The sequence below is a fragment of the Eurosta solidaginis genome, chromosome 4 (assembly GCF_040869045.1).
Source record: "Eurosta solidaginis isolate ZX-2024a chromosome 4, ASM4086904v1, whole genome shotgun sequence".
Taxonomy (NCBI): Eukaryota; Metazoa; Arthropoda; class Insecta; order Diptera; family Tephritidae; genus Eurosta; species Eurosta solidaginis.
In genome coordinates, this window is record NC_090322.1 from 22,205,035 (window position 1) to 22,228,250 (window position 23,216).

Consider the following 23,216-nt stretch of genomic DNA (forward strand, 5'->3'; position numbering starts at 1 on the left):
CCCTGGCTTTAAAATTGCATTACAAGGTTTTGTTTCCTTACAGGTCTGGCATTCTCGCACAAAGTTGCGAACCTGTACCACCATGTTAGGCCAATAGTACAACCTCCTAAGTCTATGTAGAGTTTTCGCCATACCCCCGTGCGCAGCTATCTCTGGACAGTGCGCGTTTTCAATGAGAGTTGACGTCAAAGCTTCAGGGACCCACAATCTCCACTCATTTTCCTCTAGTTCTACGTTTTTCGACAAAAACTTTTTAAAAAACATGCCGTCTTCTACCTTTAGATCAGGCAACCTATCTGTATTGTTTTCTATCGTGCTGATTAATTCTTTATATTCCTTCGATTCGAATTCAACGGTATCCATATTTGCTATTGGAGATTCTGTGATCTCTGCTATACAACGTGAGAGCGTATCGGCCATTATATTGTCTGCACCTTTACGGTGTTCTATTTCAAAATTAAAAGCTTGTAATTGTAATGACCACCTAGCTAGTCTTCCATTTAAATCTTTTAAAGACATTAGCCATTTAAGCCGAGCATGATCAGTCACTATCGTGAATGGCATTAGATCGATATATGGTCGAAATCTCTTGACGGCCATCACCGCCGCAAGACATTCCTTCTCCGTTGTACTATATTTTCTTTGACAGTCGTTGAACTTTTGTGAAAAGTATGCGATTGGCTTTTCTGCATCATCACTTTCTTTTTGGTAGAGTACTGCACTCAGACCATAATCAGATGCATCGCATTGTATGAAAAATCTTTTTGAGAAATCAGGGTGTCTGAGAACTGGAGCACTTGTGAGTGCTCTCTTCAAGCTATTGAATGCTTCCACTGCTTCTTCAGACATTTCGAACTTTTTCCCCTTCTTTAACGAATCTGTCAAAGGTGCTGCCATTGTGGCGAAATCTTTTATAAATCTCCTATACCATCCTACAGTTCCGAGGAAACTGCGCACATCTTTTACCGTTTTTGGAACAGGGATTTTCTGTATTGCTTTGATCTTCTCAGCATCTGTCTTTAACATCCCGCCTCCTACTATATAACCTAAATATGGCAATTCCTTGAAACAAAATCTCGATTTTTTCAAACCTATTGTAAGGTTCGCGTCTCTTAAGCAGATGACGACTTCTTGCAAAATCCGAAGATGTGAGTCAAAGTCAGGGGCGATGATTAATAAATCATCCAAGTAAATAAAAACGTTAGATTTCAATCGTTGTGGAATGACCCGATCCATCAGGCGACATAGTCTTTGTGCAGCGTTGCACAGTCCAAACGGCATAGTTACGAATTGATAGAGTGGGCGTCCAGGCACAGTGAAAGCGGTATAGGGTTTGCTCTCGTCGTCTAGTTCGATTTGCCAAAAAGCAAATTTTAAGTCGACGCTACTTATAAAATGTGTGTCGTCGATGCGACTTAATATTCCTTCTATGTTTTGTAGAGGATAAGCGTCTTTTACCGTGACAGCATTTAGCTTACGCGCATCCAAACAGAAGCGATTCTTCCCCGGCTTTCGTACCACTGTCGTCCGGTTGCTCCACGGGCTCTCACTCTTCTCTATCACACCCAACTCCAACATTTTGTCGACTTCCTCATAAACGATCGCTTGCATTGCGGGCGAAAGTGGATAGTGTCGCTCCTTGATGGGCACTGCCTCGTCGACAAGCTTGATCGTATGCTTCTCTAAACTAGTGCGTCCTAAACCGTGTTCTTCGTATGTTCTAAAACTTTTGACTACCTTTTCCAACCGCTCTTTTTGCTCTGGCGTTAGACTATGTAGGACGCTGCGTTCATTCTTGTCTTCTCCAGTCACCATCTCTTTCTCTATTTTCGTCAAATCAATTTCATTAACGGAAATAACTTCCGGTGCCAGCTCAAAAATTCTCCAAAAATCTACCCCAAGATAAATCTTTTGTTCTAAACATAAAAAAATGTAATTTTTTGTTCTACTGTATTGAACTTTACCGGTAAAGTTATTTTGCCTAAGACATTATGTCGGCGGCCACCTTCAGTTTTGACAGAAGACACAAAACGTTCGATAGGAACTCCTAATTCTTCTACAAACTCCCGACAGCCACGGCCTAGAATACTGACGGAGGCGCCAGTATCTAGTAAGCCGCGTGTTTGTATGCCCATTATATCTATATCCGCATACACACGCGGATCTGTGGTACTTATTTTCTTAATAGATGCCACTACCTTCTGTCGGAGTTTTTTTCTCTTTTTAAATCGTTCCCTTGCCTTCTGAATTTTACGCGAAACTGCCCGACGTCCCATAACAATGCTTTCTGCAAAAATTCTTTCCCGAGTTTCGAGGTATTTCCTAAGTCGTTCTTCATAGGATATCGTATTTTCCTTCCTGGTATTTGACGGCTTTATGGTTTTCGTATTTTTATTAAAAATGCAAATTTTAGTTGTAGTTTCGGGTTCCATATACGGTTCCGTATTGGTTGACGCGTCTACTTTGACGAGGTTTGGGTGGAGCGCGATTCCCCGTCACAACCGCGTTCCGTGAAGCGTTTCCCGCTGGGTTACACATTGGGCATTTAGGAGTGATGACATCCTGTTTGCCACATTTGTAACAAAAAATACGTCGCTGAAGCGACATACATTCGGTGAAAAAGTGCCCGTCTGCGCCACAATTCCAGCACGAAACGTTTCTACGAACGCCCGCCTGCTTATTTGAAGACTGATGACGTATTTCCTCCACGGTGACTTGACCCTCATCGCCGGGAGTAAAACGCTCATCATCTTCAGACTGGTAAACTTCATTCACATATTGTGCGCGTGGCGTAAAAGTACTCAATGGCGTGCGGTCCCGGCGCGGAAAGCATCGCTCGACCTCCTTGCATTCCATTCGCAATTGGTCTAGGGAATATGCCGGAATTGGGTAGACCATTTTAGCTAATGATTCGCACAAGTTCCCTTTTACTAATCGTACTATCTCGTATTCTGGTATCGGATTTTTAAGTCGCGAATGTAAAATACCAACCGCGTGGAAATACTCATCTATATTTTCTCCTGGTCTTTGCTTCCTCTCAGTCAGTTCTCTCAAAATTTCGAAGTCTGTACGTTGTGATGAATATTGGCGTAGCAGCGCGAGCTGTAAGCTTGGCCAATCGACTCTAGCGTGCGACTTTATATAAAGCCAGTACCACTCGCGTGCTTCGCCGCTCAGCAATCGTACACCCGTATTGACCTTTTAAGTATTCTAGTCGGAATATAAAATCGTCGACTGGCATGGAGTCGCGGTGCCCTTTAAAGTCTAGTCCCCATTTTTCTACCTTAATGTCTGGCCTGGACAATTCCCTTTCCCTTATCCCTGATGCTTCTTCACGTCCTGCAGGGATAGGTGCTGATTCCCTTTCTTCGACAATAAGAGGTTTACGAGCTGGTGGTGGATTATTGCGCGTGTAGGCTGCTGCACTGAGCATAGGGTGATTGTTGTTTCTATTCACGTTATGATTATTTGTATTAGCGTGTGCACACATTAAATAAAAATCAAACAAAACCCAAAAAAAAGGACTCAGAACTTGAATTTCGTTCCGCCATTTCGTCTAATTTAAACCCAAGGGTCGGAAGATAGATATATATATATGTGGATTCACACAAAAATAATGCACCTTATTAAATGGTATTCAAAAAAAAGAAAATATATATAATACAATAAAATACAATCGCATTACACACACAGTATCATATTTCATAAATCCCTTTAAAATTAGTTGAATATAGGCAAAACTTGTGAATATTAAAGATTCATGAATTTCAAAAAAAAACTTAATTATTCTTGTGACAAAGATGCATACTACATGAAATATATTTGCGTCACATTAAGATTTTACACATTCTCTACGACCTCTCCTTGGTCATCAAAATTCATCCAAACGTTTATATGCTCAATCGGAGCCGCCTTCAAACTCAGAAAAAAAACAAACACCCTAATGCCTACCTATAAGAGCGCTCTCAAGGATATTCACGGGTTTGTTGCAGGGCTTATTGGCCACTGCACGATACAACAACAAAAACGTATTTTTCCTGCAATTACCCGTTTGGACTAATTTCTGGGTGCCCTTTAGGTGCCGCTTAGATTTGGGACGGCTCACTTGACATAAAAATTTGATTCATACATACATACAAATACATATACAAATACAAAAGTAATCGCCTATTCTGCATAAAATAATGTTTTGCTTTCGGTATCCCCGCTCTCCAAATTAGTCGTACGCACTGCGGTACCCTTTTTTTTTTGGTGGTTGAGGTCTCTTCTGTTGGACTCGGATCATAGGTTATGACAGAATAATAAAATTGGTATACAAGAGACTGGTATACGAGGCTGGTACAAATTGGTTTCCCTGGCGCTGAAGAAGCTTTCGGTCATCAAAGGTGACCATGTGGCTAGAGAATAAGAATTTAATCAGCGCAACTCGAAGGGATGGGTTACCTCTTTCACGCCAATTTGCCGCTCACGCGTCTTAGCACATACATATGTCATGGATATGTTGGTCTCCTACGGATTTTAAGGTGTTCATGACACAACAAGAACTAGTTAGATTTAGCACTCGAAAATGTAATTTACATAAACAAAATCTATTCAACACGGAAGAATCACAAAGAAAATGTTTAAATTTGAATGGAGATTTGAATTAAAAAAAAAAAGAACAGGACCCGCATACATAATATACCGGGTTCGGGGTTAGTGAAAATTAGGTGACCGGAGTCGAGATTGGAGTTGCGTGAACCCCAAAATGGCGTCAAAAGGACTAAAAAAAATATTTCTACAACAAAAAAAAATTTTTGATTTCTGGCACTTACCAAATAAAAATGTTATTCCACATCCATATGCAGCTTTTTTTTCTTTTTAATTTGACGACCGAATTGTAATTTTTTGTGTGGCCTTTGGCCTTTCAATTATTTTTTTGGAGGCAAAATGTATAACAAAAAAAATCGGCTTTTGCTCACTTTTCGCGCACAGGGACTACGGTTTGACATATAACTTTATATATATATATATATATATACAGCGGACCGCGCACTGCAACTTGTCCGCTTTTCAGTAATACATTAGTTTCGCTTGTCCTGTAGTGACCCCCTTTTATGTCGTTGAAATCGATCTCCGGCACCGTTTTCCTATACCGTTTGGTATTGTCTTTCTACCGAATCACCCGCAACCATCACCACTCTATATTTATCTCTCTCCTTATTCTCACCACTCTACCCTCTGGCAACCCTTGGAAAAGAGCTTTTTGCCAATTCCTCTATTGTGAACGTACCCCGTGTTTGACGTTTCTCGTTTGTTTATATTTTATCTGTGTGCAAATTAAATCCGCGACATTAGTGAATTTTTTTGTATATTTAAATACAGTCAATTCAGTGTGCGAGTATTATAATGAAAAAGGGCAGCAGCTCTTTAGTGCGATTTATAGGCACTCCGTTGTGCTTCTGGGGTGGCTTGAAAGCAGCCACTTCACCCCGATGGTCAAACGGCCCAGGGATCTGCGACATACCATCTTGGAGTTTTGGAGCAGTAGTCGACTGCTGAAGGCGTCCACACGCATCGCGAAAGGTGTCCAGCGACAACCAAAGGCCTCAGAAAAGGTAATAATTAAAAATAAATACTTTCAGTGAAAGGTGACACTTTACAGGTGGTTGTTATAGTTTTGATGATTTGGTTACCCAACACAAAAAAAATGTGCACTTATATAAGTGGCTATGCTTCTCTGGCTAAAATAATTTAAATTTATTTTTTTTCTTTTTCAGTGCGGAGATAGGAGGCTCCGGTTGTGAGGCGTAACGGGCGCGGTATTGGAATCCTGGAGTTTACGGGAAGTATATATGACTTGTACACCTGTGTCTACGAATTATTACTTTTGCCTACTTTTATTTTGTCTTTCTAGGTAACTTTGCCCTTGACTTGGGAGTTCGGCCGTACCACACGAGCGGGCCAAAGTGCGACCAACGCGGGGAACACCCACACCCTGACAACGTGTAAATTTATCTAGTGCGTAAACGAGCTGTCAAATTTTGTATGAAAAATCATTTACACAATTTGTTTAAATTTACGCGCACATTTCGTTGTGTAAACGTGGTAAACTCAAAGGAATGCAACCTTGCAGACATTACAGCAGGCATTTTCATCAGAAATCTCCAACATCAGCAAGTAAAGACGTTTTAGTTTTGATTTTTCACTTAATCTTAGCATTTTTTAATTTGTATAACAATCATAAAAATTTTGTTTGGCAATAATACAGCTGATAAACAATCTAGTTTATCAAGAATATTACTAGGTGCGTTTATATAACAGTGTGTGTACATGGATATAATTTTACACCTTATAAGTTTACTAGCCTTTACCCGCGGCCCCGTCCGCAAGGAGAAAATAAAATATATGTGCTATTTACGTTAACCTGCTTATCAAGTTATCTGTTTAAAAATTATTTTTGTGTAATGTATTTCATTTTTGTAATTTAGTAAAAAAAGAACTAAATGAGAAGATAAGCTGAAAGGCACGCTTTCATGAATAGTACAATACAGTTTTTTCGAATTAAAAAAATACATTTTGTTTTTAAATTAAATTAACTGATATGAAAGGGGTGAAAGAATTACTACTCATAGAACAAAGGAGTGAAACTACAATTAGCTAAAACCAAAGAGAATTTTTTTAGATGAAAATAGTGTTGCTTTTTCGGGTATTTAGTTAGTTAAAATATTACAAAAAGTGTAATTATAGTTATAACTGTTCCTTGCACGATTATAGAACGAAAAAGCTGTGTTAGATTGAAGATAAAACATACCAAATTTTAATTACGAATAATTAGCAACAAATCCACGGCCATAAAAATTCATAATTTAAAAAGGCATGTGTGCTGAACTACCGGTTGCGAAGAGACCTAAAATGATCCCAGAAGGGTCCCAAGATGATACTAAAATTCCAGGACAGATCCCGAAAATCATCCAGAAATTAACCAGGAGGGGTCCCAAAATGATTCAGAAATAGTCCCGAAAAAGTCCCGAAATTACCCTTATGGGTTCCCGTACAGATCCCGAAAACCATCCAGAAATAAAAGGCTCGCCAAATCATCCCGTATTAGTCCCGAAAAAGTACAGGAGTGGCCCCGACGAGATTCCTGACGGATCCCGAAAACCATCCAGAAATTATGCCGGAAGGGACACCAAATGATCCCGAAATGGCCCCGACGGGATCCCGAAAACCATACTGAAATGATGTCGGAAAATACCCCAAATGATCTCGAAATAGCCCCGAAAAAGTCCCGAAATTATCCCGACGGGATCCCGGACGGATCCCGCAGACTATCCAGAAATGTTCCCCATTTGAGCCCGTATCAGTCGAGCAAAAGTCCCGAAGTGACCCCGACGGGATCCAGAAAACTATCTAGAGATGATGCCGGAAGGTACCCCAAAATGATCCCGAAATAGTACCGAAATGACCCCTACGGGATCCCGAACCGATCGAGAAAACTATCCAGAAACGATGCCGGAAAGGTCCCCAAATGATCCCCTAATAGTCCCGAAATTACCCTGCTGGGATCCCGAACGGATCCCGAAAACCATCCAGAAATGATGCGGAAAGGGTCTCCAAATGATCCCGAATTAGTCGAGAAAAAGTCCCGAAATGACCCCGACGGGATCCCGGACGTATCCCGAAAACCATGTAGAAATTATGCCGAAAAATACCCCAAATGATCCCGAAAAGGTCCCGAAATGACCCTGACGGGATCCCGAAAACCATCTAGAAATGATGCCGGAAGGTACCCCAAATTATCCGGAAAAAGCCCTAAAATGATCCCGACGGGTCCCGGACGAATCTCGAAAACCATCCAGAAATGATGCCGGAAGGGACCCCAAATGATCCCGAAAAAGTCGCGAAATGACCCCGACGGGATCCCGGACGGATACCGAAAACCATCCAGATAGGATGCCGGAAAGGTCCTCAAATGATCCCCTAATAGTCCCGAAATGACCCTGATTATTATTCGAGAAAAAGTCCCGAAATTACCCCGACGGGATAACGGACGGATCCCGAAAACCATGTATAAATGACGCCGGAAGGTGCACCAAATGATCACGAAATAATCCCGAAATTACCCCAACGGGATCCCGGAGGGATCCCCAAAACCATCCAGAAATGATGCCGGAAAGGTCTTCAAATGATCCCCTAATAGTATCGAAATCACCCTGACGGAATCCCGGACGGATCCCGAAAACCATCCAGAAATGATGCCGTAAGGGTCCCCAAATTATCCCGTATTAGTCGAGAAAAAGTCCCGAATTGACCCCTACGGAATCCCGGACGAAACCCTAAAACAATCCAGAAATGATGCCGAAAGGGTTCCCAAATGACCCCGTATTAGTCGAGAAAAAGTCCCGAAATGACCCCGACGGGATCCCGGACGAATCCCGAAAGCCATCCAAAAAGATGCCGGAAGAGACCCCAAAAAATCCCGAAAAAGTCTCGACATGACCCCGACGGGATCCTGGACGGATACCGAAAACCATCTAGAAATGATGCCGGTAGGTACCCCAAAATGATCCCCAAAATAGTCCCAAAATGACACCGTCGGGATCCCGGACGGATCCCTAAAACCATCCAGAAATGATGCCCTGAAATTACCCCGACGGTATACCGAAAACCATCCAGAATGATGCCGGAAGGGACCCTAAAAAATCCCGAAAAAGTTCCAAAATGACCGCGAAGGGATCCCGGACGGATACCGAAAACCATCCAGAAATGATGCCGATAGGTACCCCCAAATGATCCCGAAAAAGTCCCGAAATGACCCCGGCCGGATCTCGGACGGATACCGAAAACCATTCAGAAATGATGCCAGTAGGTACCCAAATGATCCCGAAAAAGTCCCGAAATGATCGTGACGGGATCCCGGACGGATACCAAAAACCATCCAGATGGGATCCCGGTAGGTACCCCAAATGATCCGGAAATAGTCCCGAAATTACCCCGTCGAGAGCCCCGACGGATTCCGGAAACTATGCAGAAATGATGCCGGAGAGGTCCTCATATGATCCCCTAAGAGTTCCGAAATGATCTCGGACGGATCCCGAAAACCATCCAGTAACGATTCCGAAAGGGTCCCCAAATAATCCCGTATTATTTGCGAAAAAGTCCCGAAATGACCAAGACGGGATCCCCGACGGATACCGAAATCCATCCAGAAATGATACTGGAAGGGACCCCAAATAATCCCGTATTAGTCGAGAAAAAGTCCCGAAATGACCCCGAGGGTATCTCGGACGAACCCCGGAAACTATGCAGAAATGATCCCGAAATGACCCCGTCGAGATCCCGACGGATCCCGGAAACTATGCAGAAATGAAGCCGGAAAGGTCTTCAAATGATCCCCTAGTTGTCCCGAAATTACCCTGACGGGATCCCGGACGGATACCGAAATCCATCCAGAAATGATGCCGAAAGGGTTCCTAAATGATCCCGTGTTAGTCGAGAAAAAGTCCCGAAATTACCCCGACGGTATCTCGGAAGAACCCCGGAAACTATGCAGAAATTATTCCGAAATGACCCCGTCGAGATCCCCGACGGATCCCGGAAACTATGCAGAAATGATGCCGGAAAGGTCTTCAAATTATCTCCTAATAGTCCCGAAATGATCCCCGACGAATCCCGGAAGCTATGCAGAAATGATGCCGGAAAGGTCTTCAAATGATCCCCTAATAGTGCCGAAATGATCCCGAACGGATCCCGAAAACCATCCAGAAATGATGCCGGAAGGGACCACAAATGATCCCGAAAAAGTCGCGAAATGACCCCGACGGGATCCCGGACGGATCCCGAAACCATCCAGAAATAATGGCGGAAGGTACATAAAATGGCCCCGAAAAAGTCCCGTAATGATCCCGGAAACCATCAAGAATTTATCTCTCAAAGGTACGCAAATGATCCCGAAAATACCCCGACTGGATGCCGAACGGATCCCGAAACCCATCCAGAAATGTTGCCGGAAAGGTCCCTAAATGTTCGCGAAAAAGTCCCGAAATGATCCCGGAATAGTCCCGAAATGATCCCGGAATAGTCCCGAAAATATCCCAAAATAACCTCGACGGGATCCCGGACGGATCCCGTAAACCATACAGAAATGAACCCGGAAGGGTCCCAAAATGATCCCGAAATAGTCCGGAAATGATCCAAATGGGATCCCGCACAGATCCAGAAATGATCCCGGAAGGGTCCAAAAACTCCCGGAAAAGTAACAAAAAATCCCGAAATGGCTCTTACGTCATCCCGGACGGATCCAGAAATGATCTCGGAAGGGTCCGCAAATGATCCCAAAATGGTCCCGAAATGACCCTGATGGATCCGGCAAACCATCAAGATATTATGCCGAAAGGGTCCCCAAATGATCCCGAAATAATACAGAAAAAGTCACGACACGACCCCAACTGATTCCGTATTAGCCCCGAAAAGTTCCCGAAATAACCCCGACGGGATCCCGGACAAATCTCGAAAACCATCCAGAAATAATGCCGGAAGGGATCCCAAATGATTCCGACAAAGTCCCGCATTGATTCCGACGGGATCCCGAACGGATACCGCAAATCATCCAGAAGTGATGCCGGAAAGGTCCTCAAATGATCACATAATAGTCCCAAAATTACCCTTAAGGGGCCCTGGACGGATCCCGCAAACCATCCAAAAACGATCCCGATATAGTCCCGAAGAAGTCCCGAAATGACCCTGACGGGATCTCGAACGCATCCCTAAATGACGCTGACGGGATCCCGAACAGATCCCGAAATCCATCCAGAAATGATCTTGGGAGGGACCCCAATGAAAACCATCCAGAAGTGATGCCGGAAAGGTCCTCAAATGATCACCTAATAGTCACAAAATGACCCAGACGGCATCCCGGACAGATCCCGAAATCCATCCAGAAATGATCTTGGGAGGGTCCCAAAATGATCCCGAAATAGTCCAGAAATTACCCTGACGGGACCCCGGAAGAATCCTGAAAACCAATCGTAAATGATGCCGAAAAAGTCCCGAAATGACCCTGATGGGACCCCGAAAGGATCCCGAAAACTATCCAGAAATGATGCCGGAAAAGTCCTCAAATGATCTCCTAATAGTTCCGAAAAGACCCTGACGGGATCCCGAACGGATACCGACAACTATCCAGAAATGATGCCGAAAGGGCCCTCAAATGATCCCGTATTAGTCGAGAAAAAGTTCCGAAATGACCCTGACGGGATGCCGGACGAATCCCAAATACCATCCAGAAATGACGCCGGAAGGGACCCCAAATGATACCGAAAAAGTCCCGCAATTATTCCGACGGGATCCTGAACGGATACCGAAAACCATCCAGAAGTGATGCCGGCAAGGTCCTCAAATGATCACCTAATAGTCCCAAAATGACCTTGACGGCATCCCGGACAAATCCCGAAATCCTTCCAAAAATGATCTTGGGAAGGTCCCAAAATGATCCCGAAATAGTCTCGAAAAGTCCAGAAATTATCCTGACGGGTTCCCGGACGAATCCTGAAAGCCATCCTTAAATGATCCCGAAATGACCCTGACGGGATCCCGAAAGGATTCCGAAAACTATCCAGAAATGATGCCGAAAGGGTCCGCAAATGATCCCGTATTAGTCGAGAAAAAGTCCCGAAATGACTCCGACGGGATCCCGGACGAATCCCAAAAACCATCCAGAAATGATGCCGGTAGGTTTCCCAAATGATCCCGAAATAGTCCCGAAATGACCTCGTCGGCATCCCGGACGGATCCCGAAAATTATCCAGAAATGATGCCGGAAAGGTCCCCAAATGATCCCCTAATAGTCCCGAAATTACCCTGATGGGATCCCGGCCGGATCCCGAAAACCATCCAGAAATGATGCCGAAAGGGTTCCCAAATGATCCCGTATTAGTCGCGAAAAAGTCCCGAAATGACCCCGACGGGATCCCGAAAACCATCCAGAAATGATGCCGGAAGAGCCCCCAAATGATTCCGAAAAGGTCCCCAAATGACTCCGACGAGATCCCGGACGGATACCGAAAACCATCCAGAAATGATGCCGATGGGTACCCCAAATGATCCCGAAATAGTCCCGAAATGACCTCGTCCGGATCCCGAAAACTATCCAGAAATGATGTCGAAAGGGTCCCCAAATTATCCCGTATTAGTCGAGAAAAAGTCCCGAAATGACCCCGACGGGATCCCGGACGGATCCCGAAAACCATCCATAAATGATGCCGGCAGAGCCCCCAAATGATCCCGAAAAAGTCCCCAAATGAGCCCGGCATACTCCAGAAAAAGTTCCGAAATGGCTCCGAGGGGATCCACGACGGATCGCGACAACCATACAGAAATGATTCCGGAAGGATCCCAAAATGATCCCGAAATAGTGCGGAATTGACCCAGATGGGATCTCGCACAGATCCAGAAATGATCCCGGAAGGGTCCAAAAACTATCCCGGAAAAGTTACAAAAAATCCCGAAATTGCTCCTACGGCATCCCGGACGGATCCAGAAATTATCTCGGAAGGTTCCCAAATGATCCCAAAATGGGCCTGAAATGACCCTGATGGATCCGGCAAACAATCAAGAAATTATGCCGGAAGGGTCCCCAAATGATCCCGAAATAAAACAGAAAGTCACGAAACGACCCATAGAGGATCCCCAAATGATCCCGTATTAGCCCCGAGAAGGTCCTGAAATAACCCCGACGTGATCCCGGACAATCCCGAAAACCATCCAGAAATGATGCCGGAAGGGATCCCAAATGATTCCGAAAAAGTACCGCAATGATTCCGATGGGACCCCGAACGGATACCGAAAATCATCCAGAAGTGATGCCGGAAAAGTCCTCAAATGATCACCTAATAGTCCCGAAATGACCCTTAAGGGATCCTGGACGGATCCCGTAAACCATCCAGAAATGATCCCGATATAGTCCCGAAGAAGTCCCGAAAGGACCCTGACGGGATCTCGAACGCATCCCTAACTGACCCTGACGGGATCCCGGACAGATCCCGAAATCTATCCAGAAATGATCTTGGGAGGGACCCCAAATGATCCCGAAAAAGTCCCGCAATGAATCCGACGGGATCCTGAACGTATACCGAAAACCATCCAGAAGTGATGCCGGAAAGGTCCTCAAATGATAACCTAATAGTCCCAAAATGACCCTGACGGCATCCCGGACTGATCCCGAAATCCATCCAGAAATGGTCTTGGGAGGTCCCAAAATGATCCCGAAATAGTCTCGGAAAAGTCCAGAAATTACCCTGACGGGTTCCCGGACGAATCCTGAAAGCCATCCTTAAATGATCCCGAAAAAGTCCCGAAATACCCCTGACGGGACGCCGAAAGGATCCCGAAAACTATCCAGAAATGATGTCGGAAAGGTCCTCAAATGATCTAATAGTTCCGAAAAGACACTGACGGGATCCCGAACGGATCCCGACAACTATCTAGAAATGATGCCGAAAGGGCCCGCAAATGATCCCGTATTAGTCGAGAAAAAGTCCCGAAATGACCCCGACGGGATGCCGGATAAATCCCAAAAACCATCCAGAAATGAAATAGACTCGGAAAAGTCCAGAAAATACCCTGACGTGATCCCGGACGAATCCTGAAAACCAATCTTAAATGTTGCCGAAAAAGTCCCGAAATTACCCTGATGGGACCCCGAAAGGATCCCGAAAACTGTCCAGAAATTATGCCGGAAAGGTCCTCAAATGATCTCCTAATAGTTCGGAAAAGACCCTGAAGGGATCCGTTCGGGACAACTATCCAGAAATGATACAGAAAGGGCCCGCAAACTATCCCGTATTAGTCGAGTAAAAGTCCCGAAATTACCCCGACGGGGTGCCGGACGAATCCGAAAAACCATACAGAAATGATGCCGGAAGGGACCCCAAATGATCCCGAAAAAGTCCGCAATTATTCCGACGGGATCCTGAACGGATACCGAAAACCATCCAGAAGTGATGCCGGAAAGGTCCGCAATTGATCACCTAATAGTCCCAAAATGACCATGACGGCATCCCGGACAGATCCCGAAATCCATCCAGAAATGATCTTGGGAAGGTCCCAAAATGATCCCGAAATAGTCCCGAGATGACCGTGACGGGATCCCGAAAGGATTCTGTAATGTAACTGCTTGGTCCGGGGCGAGAAGGGTGGCGGTTAGGCATGGTGGTAGCCCGGCTGAGGCTCGTCGGCGTTGAGGCGCGGTTCTTGCCACCTAACTCGACCCACAGTCACAAAAACAAAATTAGGAGTTCATGCCTAGGTTAGGAAAACACAGAGACTAGAAAAAGTTAGCGGCAAAAGAGAAAAGAAAAGGAAAGCGGGAGAAGACTGTCCGTGTCAGGTGGAGTCATCCCACCCCTCTTGTTCATGAGGCATGAACAACCTTGAACTCCACTTTGACTCTGATAACCGAGTGGAGTTCCCTTATCCTGACATCGTCCGTCCGTGAGTCACAGGTCGGGCCTAATCCATAGTCTGTCAGTCTAGTCGCAACACCTCACTCATTCCTAGTGTGCCGCAAGGGCAACACCCACACTAACACAAAATGGACTTAAAAGGCCTGCATTTTTCCTAAAGTCACTTCACCCTAGAAATCTTAAAGAAAACATGTCCTTCTGTTCTTTTACTCAGAATTTATTTTACAACTTCAGTAATATCTTACGTACTACGAATTCCAATTAGTTAAATTATAGTTTATTAAAACTCTACCCTTAACCAAATAAAAGGAAATGTTGAAATTCAAAATCAAATATATTCAAAATATAGAAATGAAGAATAAAAAAAAATATGACGAAGTTGAACTTAAACTAGACTTATTTTAAGAACCACCCCTTTATCAAACCAAAAGAAGAATCCAAATCAATAAGCGTTTAAACGTAAATAAAAAAGGAAAAAACAAAAAGCCATAAAAAAAAGAAAAGATGAAATAATAATAATATTTCCTAAGGGAACACCCTTTCGACTGAAACCTAGATCTCTACTTAAGCAAAGTAATTTACAAAATAAAAGGCCTCACAGTTATTGAGTTTTACAGAAAATATACGTATAAAAAAAGGAACGAGAGAACATAGAGAAAAAGAAGATATAGTGTGTGTTACCAACCTTATTTCATTCACTACGCTCAACTGCAGTCCAGGTACCAAGGCTGAGGTGACGCGAGCTGAAAATAAGAGAGAGAAGAGAAAATATCCTACTATTCTTTTATGTACTTTCGTACTATTATGAATTGTAAGCACATGGAACCTTTAGTTCCGGTTTCTAAGAATGAAAATGCGCATGCACATTTTCTCGGTTCGTGATAAATAATAGAAATAAAATTATAAAAGCAAACGAAAGTGAAATTGTTGGGACTTTAAAGTGAATTAGGCTAGGTGAATATATTAAAGATAAAAAAAGAACAAGGAATAAATAATTAGTGATGCCAAAAAAAAAGTAATCAAAGCTAAAAGAAGGTATCAGATTCCGCTGGTGTAGTGTGGAATCCCCACGTGCCTCTCCCTCCAAAAACAAAAGGAACTCCAAAAAAGGAGGAAGAACAAACAAAAAAATATTGTAAATAATAAAGAAATGGATGTCGGGAAAACTAAGTCTAATAAACAAAAAAATGGATAAATTTGTGAAAGAAAAAAAAAAAAAAATGCACTCTTTTATATCTTAGGGTGTGCGCGAAATATTATCGGATTATACTGGAAAAGTAAAAAAAATCAACAAGATATAAGTTTGGCAAACCGAAAAAAAAAATTGGCAATTGAGCTAATAAAACCAATTTTTAAATAATCCAGGTGAGGTGAATGGAAAAATAAGAGTGTCGCAAAAAAGGGCTAATTTCAGGAAAATAAGAAGATCAAAATTTAAGGAAAACAAAAGTTTCAGAAAAGAAAGCAAAGAAAAAAAAAATACAAGATTTTTGTGAAGAGAACAATAGAGTGCAATAAAGGGAATTAATAGAAAATATTACAAACTAAAAATTCATGGGTAAGTGGTGACAAAAAGACGTTAAGTATGTAAAAAAACGAATGTAGAAAATTTATAATAACCAACAATTCTGAATAAAAAAAAATTCATAAATTCATAAATTAGGACTTACAAAAAAACAACATCAATATAGTGCTTACTCTAAGAGAAGACGAAAAAAAAAAGAATTTAAGATTTGAAATTTATTTTAATGTTTTTCGGTCTCTGTGGTGCAGTACTTCTTCCTGGTTGTTGGTGTGATGTCAGTGTTGTTGCGGCGAATTCGTAATGGTGATGAGAATTCTCTCTGCCTTGGCGATCTTCTCACCACTTCGCCCGCTGTTTCTTGCCGTTTGAGGCTGCAATCCGCCCCAGTGACCGACTAATTTTACTCACCGTCACGACTTATTAGGTATTATTTGCTGAGATGTGATGTAATGCGATATAATGTGATATGTTCTGGTATGATATGCTTGTGATGAGACGTGATGTGGTTAGGTGTGATGTGACGTGATGGGGTATCAGGTGATTGATGCACAAAGTGATGTGCCGTGTGTTTTACTGAGTACGTGGCACTATGCGTTCGGTGGTAATGAGGGCGGTACTTACAGCGTTTATGATGTTTGGTGCGTAGGATGTTGTGTGGTGTTACCGGTGTTTATGGTGTCGAAGGGTAAATGTTGTTGTGGTTGTTGAGCTTCGCTGGGGTGTTTATGGTGAATTTGGTTTCTTGTATTTCGCTGGTGTGATTGCGAAGGGCTGGTGTGGTTATAATAAACGGTGTAGTTCGTTCTGGATATTTTGCGGTGTTGATGCGTATTTGTCTTTGGATGTTTGGTCGTGAGTGCTGGTGGATGATATTTTGTGCTGCTAATGTGTCTTAGTGTTTAGGTGGCTAGTTGTGAATGCGGGTGAATGTTTTCTGGTGCTGGTGTGTATGTGAGTTTAGGTGGCTGGCCGTGGCTACGTGTGAAGGTGAATGTATGTATGATCTTGGTGTTGTTTGCGTTTCGATGTATCCTTTTATTTGGAGCCTGGTTATGGCGTTTTATACGAGGGAATGTATGTCGACTTGGTATTCGGTGCAGTGTGCTTTAGTTTTGTGTGCTTGCGGCTCTGTGTGTTGATCGTGAGTGTTATGATGTGCTTACCGGTCTGGTGGTTATATTTGGCTACGGTGCCTCACACTGGACGTGCTGGTGAATCTCCAGGCTATTGGTATCGACGTTCCTGCAGCGAAAACCACAAAACAAATATATAAGTCGGGTGTACTTTATTTGGTTGAAAGCAATTTAGTTCCGTTTTCTCACGTAACGTCCAAGGTTTATCAGGCAGACAAAGTTTCCATTTAATGGCAGAAAAAAACCTCTAAAGTTCACCTGAGAAAACGTAACTAAATTTGTTCTCGGATTTAGTCAATTAAGGGAGGATGGTTTCACTTACCTGTGTTATTGGTGGTGACTCCGTTGGTGGTTAACTGTTGCCATCCGCTAGGTTGCGAAACCCCTTTTTTTTTTTTTTATTCACTAAGTATGCCGGTCCTTAAGGGAAACGGTAACTTTGCACTCAAACTTTTAAACTGTTTTTTTTTTTGTCACTGCACTCGCGGCTTAAAGCATACGCACGTCGCTTTCACTTTAGACTTTTGAGAGGGAAAGATGGAATGATGGCCCTTTTATAGGCAATCTTACTTTCCACTGCCACTACCGTTTTGCGTTGACTGTCAAACCATTTTTCTTCTGGTTCAAAGTCACTCAAAGATCCTGGAAGGCTTTGAACATGTCGCGTGGAATGCTAGGTAAGATAACCGCACACACAGACACGTAATACAGAGGCGATTTGCTGTTTGTTGGCATGCTTACTTGCAGAAACAGCTTTGAGTAATCCTGCAAATACAGGGGCGTAGTTTATACAAAGGCTGTCGTTACAGGCTCGCATCCGCCGATGATGTCCGCGTCATGGAGCGTGTGCGTAAGAAAAATTCATAACGCAGCCGCCAATTACTTTTTATTCCAGCCCAACGTGTGGCCTCGACCCACTCCCATGCCGGGCTTCACAGAGTTGTACCCTTTACGCTCATATTAAGACGTATAGACATAGATACAACTATCCTACTATTAAAACCACTGGGTCTTAAAACTACTTATCTAAGGTATCACTGGTTAAGAAAATCTAAGTCTATATTGAAGGTTAGCCTACATCTATATCACAGATTAATGCTGTTAGGCGATGGTGTCCATCCTTGGTGGTAAAAAAAACAAAATTTAAATCTATAAATACTAAAATAATCACACAAATAAATAAATAAATAAATCAATAAATAAACAAAATGGTTAATAAATACATGGTCAAGTCGGATACTTAGTCAGAGTGTGTTATTGGTCTAAAGAATTTCTACCGCCGTTAACAAGAAATAACATAAAACATAATTTGAGAACAAGCTACACTTTACATTGGTTACAAGGGCTACATAGAATATATATCTTAAGCCGCGAAAAGATCCTTTCCGTGGTATACCCCGATTGCTTTGCCGCTAGTATCTCCTAACTCGTACATCGAGTTGCCAATGACCCTAAGTACAATGCACTTAACTTGCTTTGGTGCAAGTTTTGCGTTGTAATTATCTACTTTTGAACTTTGTTTAAAATTGCGGCGGTATAATGTTTGCCCTACTTTAAAAGCTACTTCTCTGCTTCTGAGGTCGTACGTCTTCTTACTCTTCTCGTGTGCCAATTTAAGTTCCTTCATGATCTTTTCCCTGAGTATGTGCATCTTATATTCTGTTGTCTCTACTTCCACGTCAGTATCTTTCAGGGTACTCAATTTCCTGCATAACTCGTATGACGCGCCGTGTCGGGATTCCAAACACAGCTGCATATGGCGACGTACTTATTGCCGCATGTACGACACTGCGAAGGGCAAATGCTGCGTCGCTTACAGCTCTATCCCAATTCTTTTGGTTTTCTTTAATGTATGACCGGATGATTTGCAACACGGAGCGGTTAACCCTCTCTGCGGCATTCCCTTGTGGCGAGTAAAATGCGGTCTTTATGTGCGTCGTACCATACTTCTTCAAGAAGGAGGTAAATATATCTGACGTAAATTGCTTTCCGTTGTCTGAATGCACATACTCAGGTACTCCGAAAATATGGAACACGTCTCTCTCTAGATATTTCACGACTTCGGCAGAGGTGGCTTTTCGCATTGGCTTAAGAAAGACAAATTTTGAAAAATGATCTAAACATACAAATATATAAACGTTACCATCACAAGTACGTGGGTATGGACCCATAAAATCGACGAACAGACGTTGGAAAGGGCGTTCGGTGAGGTGCTGCTTTCCCATTGTTGGTTTATGGAAGGCGTTTTGAGTTTTGTTTCCTTTGCATATTTCACATGCTTTTACATGTGCATGCACATCTCCGCCGGGGTAATTTCGGGACTTTTTCGGGACTATTTCAGGATCATTTTGGGACCCTTCCGGGATCCTTTCTGTATAGTTTTCGGGATCCGTCCGGGATCCCGTCGGGGTTATTTTGGGACATTTTCGGGACTATTCCGGAATCATTTCGGGATTATTTCGCGATCATTTGGGGACCCTTCCGGCATCATTTCTGGATGGTTTTCGGGATCAGTCCGGGAACCCGTCGGGGTACTTTCGGGATCATTTGCGTGCCTTCGAGAGATAAATTCTTGATGGTTTCCGGGATCATTACGGGACTTTTTCGGGGTTATTTTGGGTCCCTTTAGGCATCATTTCTGGATGGTCTTCGAGATTCGTCCGGCATCCCGTCGGGGTCATTTCGGGACTTTTTCGCGACTAATACGGGATCATCTGGGGACCCTTTCGGCATCATTTCTGGATGGTTTTCGGGATCCGTCCGGGATCTCGTCGGAGTAATTTGGGGACTTTTTCGGGATCATTTGGGGGCTCTTCCGGCATCATTTCTGGATGGTTTTCGGGATCCGTCCGAGATCTCGTCGGGGTCATTTGGGGACTTTTTCGGGATCATTTGGGGGCTCTTCCGGCATCATTTCTGGATCGTTTTCGGGATCCGTCCGGGATCCCGTTGGGGTCATTTTGGGACTTTTTCGCGACTAATACGGGTTCATTTGGGAACCCTTTCGGGATCATTTCTGGATGGTTTTCGGGATCCGTCGCGGATCTCGTCGGGGTCATTTGGAGACGTTTTCGGGATCATTGGGGGGCTCTTCCGGCATCATTTCTGGATGGTTTTCGGGATCCGTCCGGGATCTCGTCGGGATCATTTGGGGGCTCTTCCGGCATCATTTCTGGATGGTTTTCCGGATCCGTCCGGGATCCCGTCGGGGTCATTTCGGGACTTTTTCGCGACTAATACGGGATCATTTGGGAACCCTTTCGGCATCATTTCTGGATGGTTTTCGGGATCCGTCCGGGATCCCGTCGGGGTCATTTCGGGACTTTTTCGCGACTAATACGGGATCATTTGGGAACCCTTTCGGCATGGTTTTCGGGATCCGTCCGGGATCCCATCAGGGTAATATCGGGACTATTTGGGGACCTTTCCGGCATCATTTCTGGATAACTTTCGGGATCCGTCCGGGATGCCGACGAGGTCATTTCGGGACTATTTCGGGATCATTTGGGATACCTACCGGCATCATTTCTGAATGGTTTTTGGGATTCGTCCGGGATCCCGTCGAAGTCATTTCGGGACTTTTTCTCGACTAATACGGGATCATTTCTGGATAGTTGTCGGGATCCGTTCGGGATCCCGTCACGGTCATTTCGGGACTATTAGGGGATCATTTGAGGACCTTTCCGGCATCATTTCTGGATAGTTTTCGGAATCCTTTCGGGATCCCGTCACGGTCATTTCGGGACTACTTCGGGATCATTTTGGGACCTTCCCAAGATCATTTCTGGATGGATTTCGGGATCTGTCCGGGATGCCGTCAGGGTCATTTTGGGACTATTAGGTGATCATTTGAGGACCTTTTCGGCATCACTTCTGGATGGTTTTCGGTATCCGTTCAGGATCCCGTCGGAATAATTGCGGGACTTTTTCGGGATCATTGGGGGTCCGGGGGTTTCCGGCATCATTTCTGTATGGTTTTTGGGATTCGTCCGGCATCCCGTCGGGGTCATTTCGGGACTTTTACTCAACGGATCCCGTCGGAATCAATGCGGGACTTTGTCGGAATAATTTGCGATCCCTTCCGCCATTATTTCTGGATGGTTTTCGGGATTTGCTCGGGATCCCGTCGGGGTTATTACGGGACCTTTTCGGGGCTAATACGGGATCATTTGGGGATCCTCTAGGGGTCGTTTCGTGACTTTTTCTGTATTATTTCGGGATCATTTGGGGACCCTTCCGGCATAATTTCTTGATGGTTTGCCGGATCCATCAGGGTCGTTTCGGGACCATTTTGGGATCATTTGGGGACCCTTCCGAGATCATTTCTGGATCCGTCCGCGATGCCGTAGGAGCCATTTCGGGATTTTTTGTTACTTTTCCGGGATAGTTTTTGGACCCTTCCGGGATCATTTCTGGATCTGTGCGGGATCCCATTTGGGTCATTTCCGGACTATTTCGGGATCAATTTGGGACCCTTCCGGGTTCATTTCTGTATGGTTTTCGCGATCCGTCGTGGATCCCCTCGGAGCCATTTCGGAACTTTTTCTGGAGTATGTCGGGATAATTTAGGGACCCTTCCTGGATATTTTCTGGATGGTTTTTGAGATCCGCCCGGGAGCCCGTCATGGTAATTTCGGAACCTTTTCGGGATCATTTTGGAACACCTTCAGGGATCATTTCTGTGTGGTTCTCTGGATACGTCTAGAATCGTGTGGTTGTCATTTCTGGTTTTTTTGGGACTATTCCGGGAACTTTTGGAGACCCTTCCGGGGCATTTCTGGATGGTTTTCGGGATCCGTCCGCGATAGCGTGGGGGTCATTTCGTAGCTTTTTCTGGATAATTTCGGGATCATTTGGGATGCTATCAGGTTATCAACTCATTTAGTTCTTTTTTTACTCAATTACAAAAATAAAATGCATTAGACAAAAAAAAAAAAATTTTTAAACAGATAACTTGATAAGTAGGCTAACGCGAATAGCCCATATATTTAAATTTCTCCTTGCGGACGGGGCCGCGGGTAAAGGCTAGTATATATTATAAATGGCAAAGTTTGGATGTTAAGATGTTTGGATGTTTGTCCAGACGTTTGTCTTTGTGACTCAATAACGCAAGAACGGCTGGACCGATTTGGATGAAATTTTGCACACATATAGCCAATATTCTAGAAGGATCTACTAGCTATATATTTTTCAAAAGGGGCGTGGTCCCCGCCCCTTAGGAACAGTTATAATTTAATTATTATATTTTTTCGTCTTTGCGACTGAATCACGCCAGAATGGCTACACGGATTTTGATGAAATTTGGGACACAGACAATAGTCTACTAGCGAAATTTTTTTCGAACATGGAGAGAGGGGTGGGGGTCCCAAGACCCCTTCGAGCAATTACTTTTTAATAATTTTTACACATTATAACTTTACGTATACTGGCCTTCACCAATATCACAGACTCAAGGGGTCAATTAAGTCGAGGGCTTACAAAGTAAGCAGTAAAACACTCCGCCGCCCCCCTCCCCTTTATCTCCCCCTCTGGTGTAAAATCTATAAATTGTTGTAACTCAATATAAATTTTCTCCTAAATCAATAGTTTTTGGTATCTGGCACATACAGATCGAGATCTAGACAATTTTGGAGGAACGATCAGTAGTCCTCTCCTTCTACACCCGCCATCCGCCCTCCTTCAATTGTTTTTATTAGCACGCTTTTATTAGCTTTACCTGTATGTTTCTATGTAACTTTTCATTCGCTCCAATGCGCCTGCTGCCTTATTAACATGGTTTTATAATTAGCTTCACCTTATTTGTAATCCCGCAAGAGTTATATCGAGGCCCTTCCAGGATCATTTCTGGATGGTTTTCGGGATCGTTCCGGGATCCCGCCGGGGTAATTTCGGGGCTTTTTCGGGACTATTTCGGGATCATTTTGGGACCCTTCCGGGATCATTTCTGTATAGTGTTCGGGATCCATCCGGGATCCCGTCGGGGTTATTTTGAGACATTTTCGGGACTATTCCGGAATCATTTCGGGACTATTTCGCGATCATTTGGGGACCCTTCCGGCATCATTTCTGGATGGTTTTCGGGATCCGTCCGGGATCCCGTCGGGGTACTTTCGG

General features: G+C 43.8%; 1 protein-coding gene across 1 annotated transcript in view; it reads right to left on the minus strand.

Moving 5' to 3' along the window:
- Positions 1–23,216, minus strand: part of LOC137248427 (uncharacterized) — an 87,760-nt gene that overhangs the window by 43,019 nt on the left and 21,525 nt on the right. The window contains exons 11-13 of the mRNA XM_067779365.1: positions 3,284–3,449; positions 2,463–3,198; positions 277–1,916 (exon numbers count right to left, since the gene is read on the minus strand). Coding sequence (XP_067635466.1) covers positions 277–1,916; positions 2,463–3,198; positions 3,284–3,449 — 2,542 coding nt within the window. The remainder of the gene's footprint in view (positions 1–276; positions 1,917–2,462; positions 3,199–3,283; positions 3,450–23,216) is intronic.